The sequence below is a fragment of the Echinops telfairi genome, unplaced genomic scaffold, assembly GCF_000313985.2.
Source record: "Echinops telfairi isolate 266 unplaced genomic scaffold, ASM31398v2 ScPeMD7_7469;HRSCAF=8507_0, whole genome shotgun sequence".
Lineage (NCBI taxonomy): Eukaryota > Metazoa > Chordata > Mammalia > Afrosoricida > Tenrecidae > Echinops > Echinops telfairi.
The window spans coordinates 45,651,883-45,656,404 of NW_022111372.1; the positions used below are offsets into that span (position 1 = coordinate 45,651,883).

Sequence of the window (4,522 nt, forward strand, 5' to 3'; positions counted from 1 at the left end):
TAAGGATAGGCATTACACTGTTTATACTTGGGCTTAAGGGATAGAAATGAAATGGCTATCTGTCAACAAATCTAAGAAGAATATTGTTGAAAGTGCTATAATTAACATTGGTGTAAAGAATTCTTTAAAAAAAAAAAAAAGAGGATAAATTTTCATCCTTCACATTCTAATTAGGTTTCCTCAGAATAACCCAACACTAACATAGACATGAGAAGAGGAAATGACACATCAGCCACAGACCTCATTTTCCTGGGACTATTTCCTAATATGGGAAATATTAGCTACTTCATCTACATCATTTTCCTGAGTTACATCCTCACCCTCTTTGGAAATACCACCTTGATCCTACTAATTTGGGTGGATTCTCGACTCCACATTCCCATGTACTTTCTTATCAGCCAACTTTCTGTCATGGACTTAGTTCTCATATCCACCACTGTTCCTAAGATGGTCACTGATTTCTGGGTGAACAGGAAAAATATCTCACAGGTAGGCTGTGGAATACAGATGCTATTTTACATAACTGTAACAGGTTCTGAGTGTATCTTCTTGACTCTGATGTCGTATGATCGCTATGCTGCTGTCTGCAACCCACTGAGGTACTCAGTCATCATGAACCCCAGAGTCTGCTTACAGATGGCTGCTTTGTCCTGGGTAGTAGGGTTTCTACATTCCTTAGTCCACACAGTGTATGTGATGCATTTACCAGTCTGTGACTCTAGGGAGATTCAGCACTTCTTCTGTGAACTCTTAGCTACCTTGAGACTCTCCTGTGATGACACCACTGTGTATGAAATGATTTTGTTTGTCACAGGAGTAGTGTTCATCCTCATTCCCTTTGGCCTCATTCTGGCCTCCTACAGCCTCATTTTCTTGACTGTCTTCCGTATGAAATCTCAGAAGGGGAAGAAAAAGGCCCTGGCTACCTGCTCCTCCCATCTCACAGTGGTAAGTCTCTATCTAGGTTCAGGCATCTTTTTCCTCATGGTGCCTCCAACCATGTACTCAGTGGAGCTAAGTCAGATTGTGTCCTTGTTCTACAATATCCTCACCCCTATGTTGAACCCCGTGATCTACAGTCTGAGGAACAAGGAAGTGGGGGGGGCCCTAAGAAAACTCCAGGCAGTTGGATAGGTCTTCTGATAACTAGCAGAAAATGTGATTCGTGTTGTTACAATAGATTTTATCTGAGTTTTTCATAAATAGCATTGGGGAGAATAACAGAGCACGGAGATGCACAATCATTGCACACCCTGAAAAATCACTGACTCCAAAATTAGAAGATAAAATGAAACACATATTGGATACTACTATTTTCAATATCACACAAATGTTAGTGTTTACAGAAGATTTGGCTAACAAATGACAGAGCCAGCACATTTGTTCTCAAGGATTTCTTGTTTAGTTGCATAAGTTATTTTATAACATTTTAAGTTCACCTGATTTCTTAAATACCTATTTAGGACACATACAATCATGTAAAAATATATGTGATTATAAAGTTTGTATAACTAAAAATTGCCATCTGTATCATTTTTTATATTGAATTCATCATGTTGTATAACCATCATAACTATCTATTGCTCAAAGATTTTATTACCCAGAACATTGAACTCTATAGTCAATCAGTAATAACTCCTGATTATACTCTCCTACCAGCCTTTGGTACTCTCTATTCTAACTTCTAACTATAAATTTGTCTTTTCTAGGTATTTCAGTTGAGAAGAATAATGTAATATGTTTCACTTTGTATATGATGATTTCATTTAGAATAATGTTTTTAAGGTTTATCTATGTAATAGCATGTACTCAAATTTCATTTTACACCTGATTAATATTTAATTTTATATGTATCACATATTTTGTCTATCCACTCATCTGTTTATGAATACTCACATGGCCCTACTGTTAACTATTTTTAAAATACTGCGATGAACATGGTATACAAAAATATGTTGCTATATTTTCTTTCAATTCTTTTGGACATCTAGAAGTAGAATTTCAGGATCAAGTACTAGGTTTGTATTCAATTTCTTGAGAAAGAGTTAAACTAGTTTCCACAGTGCTGCACTCATTCACCATTACCAGCAACAGGTGAGTGTGTTAGCGTGGGTACTTTAGAGAAACAAATACACAGAAACTCATGTATAAGGGAGAGCTTTATATAAAGGTTAAGTGCACATCAAGAAAACATCCCAACCCAGTGCTGCCCAAGCCCACAGGTCCAACATTAGCCCATTAACCCATATGTCTGACACAAATCTATAAAGTTTTCCTCCATTTCACAAAAGAGACACAATGATGCCGACTGCAGGAGGAAAGTTGAGTCAGTGAATGTGTAAGCATCTCAGCACTGGCAGGGGTCTCCATATAGCTGCTCCAGCACCTAGGGCTGCATTGGGGTAGGTCCATGTGGCTTCTCCTCAGTGATGTCTTGCAGGAAGTGAGTCTTGCAAGCTAAAGCAGGGAACTGGCTAAGGCAGCGGCACCCTGGTCCGACCATCAGAAAGAGAGACCCAAGAACTAGAAAGGCGAGGCTCACCAAGCCATTTATCCCTCCACCCTTCAATTAACCCCACACGTGTTTATCAGCCAGGTTGGCACAATAAACTGACTAACTCAGGTGAGGAATCCAAAGTTTTACACCCTCAGAGTCACTTAGTTTCTGTTTAATCCAATAACGTACACACTAGTGGCTGTTATTTGATAGCACACTGTGATTTTGATGAATATAATTTGGTTAATGAGATGCTTTTTTCATGTGCATATGGCCTGTTTGCATATTTTTATGTAAAAATGATTATTCAAGTTCTTTGAAAGTTTTTTAATTGCTTTGTTTTCCTTTTTTAAAACATCCACATGTAGAAAGATTTTTGCAATTTCAACATTCTTGAAATATATAGATCACTAATATCATCTTATGCTTATCATTGTTCTTATCAAATGTTTCCATCATCCTTTAAATAAATTTAGTATTTACCAAGTTTCATGAATGTTTCTGCACATAATTCTGCAGAAAAAGCTGCTGGAATTTTTGTTAGTGTGTGAGTTGAATATATAGTTACGTTGAGTGTTACTGAATCTTCCTTTCCCTAACCTGCTGCCCATCACAAGAAACCACCAATAAATGTTGGTCTCTATACATTTAATTATAGAGGATATGTTTGCCTTTCAGCTGCTTTGTTTTAAGCATTCTTATATACTTAGGTATTAAATCCTTATTTCCAAATATTTTTCCTATTGTGTAAATTAACATTCCACTTTCTTGACAATGTTCTTTGACAAAAATTTTCAATTTTTGTTGAAGTCCAATTTAAATATTTTTTGTTGTTGCACATCTTGTCACATCAAAGAATCCATTTATAAATTTAGTGTTAACGAGATTGACCTGTATATTTTCATCAATAATTTTCTAGTTTTAGGTCACAGTTAGGTTCCTGGCCCATTTGAGTTTAATTGTATTCACAATGTGAGGTATGATTTCTCCTTCATTTTTTGCATGTGAATTTTCATTTTCTAAGCACCACCTTTGAAGAGTCTGCTTTTTTCTGATTGAATGAAATCAACATCTGTCTTAAAAATCTATTGTCAATAAAATTATGGATTTATTTAATCACTTTCAATTTTATTATGTATATATAAATGCACTATATGCATACACCACACGGATTATTATTATATTTGTAGTAAGTTTACTACTTGGGAAAAGTTTTAAATGTTAACAGTTTTATTGACATGTCATTCACATATTACACAATTCGATGGCTTAAAAAAAAGTTGTGCAATCATCACCACATCACCACAATCAACTTTAAGACATTTTTTTCATTCTTGTGCTCACTACTATTAGTTCCCCATCGCCTGTCAATGTCCTTTGCCATAGCCCTAAGAAGCTATTAATTGAGTTATTATCTCCATAGATTTACCTGTCCTGTATGTCATATAAAGAAAAGCATACAAAAACAAAACACAAACAAACAAACAAAACCCAGCAACAACAAAATAAAAGAGAGACACGTCAAATATAGAAAATAGAAAATATTAAAAACTAGAACAAATTTCAAATGAGTAAAATGAGAGGACAGATGACAATTTTCAATCTCCCAACTTTCTTTTCCTTCAAGATTGGGTTGGTTAGATGCAGCCCCCTTACATTCTCATGTGAATTTGAAAATTAGGTTGTTTATTATTTTTACTTCTGCAGAAAAATTGCTGGAATTGTATTGGTGATTTTGTTGAATATGTAGTCACTTTGAGTGATATTGGCATATTAATTCTTCTAATCCATAAGATAGGATGTGATGGTGTAGTGGGCTACACATTGAACTGAAAACCACACAGCCAGTACTTCAAAGCCATCAGTTACTCTGAAGGAGAATGACGAGATTGTCTACTCCAGTAAAAATTAAAGTCTCTGAAACCAAAAGGGGCAGTTCTGTTCCATCTTATGGGCTCACTATGAATCAGAATCAACCTGATGGAAATGAGTTTTGTGTTTTGGTTCATGATTTCTTTCAGCAAT

The 4,522-nt window shown here is 35.5% G+C and overlaps 1 protein-coding gene across 1 annotated transcript; it reads left to right on the forward strand.

Annotated features, from left to right (window-relative positions):
• The first annotated feature begins 207 nt into the window (after positions 1-207).
• On the forward strand, positions 208-1,134 carry LOC101653605 (olfactory receptor 2L5-like). Its single transcript, XM_004697191.1, has one exon. It carries the CDS (start codon positions 208-210, stop codon positions 1,132-1,134), a length of 927 nt encoding a protein of 308 aa, XP_004697248.1.
• The last annotated feature ends 3,388 nt before the right edge of the window (positions 1,135-4,522 follow it).

Bases quoted from the DNA above. Each gene is read 5' to 3' on its own strand.
- LOC101653605 (XM_004697191.1), top strand. From the start codon at position 208: ATGAGAAGAGGAAATGACACATCAGCCACAGACCTCATTTTCCTGGGA.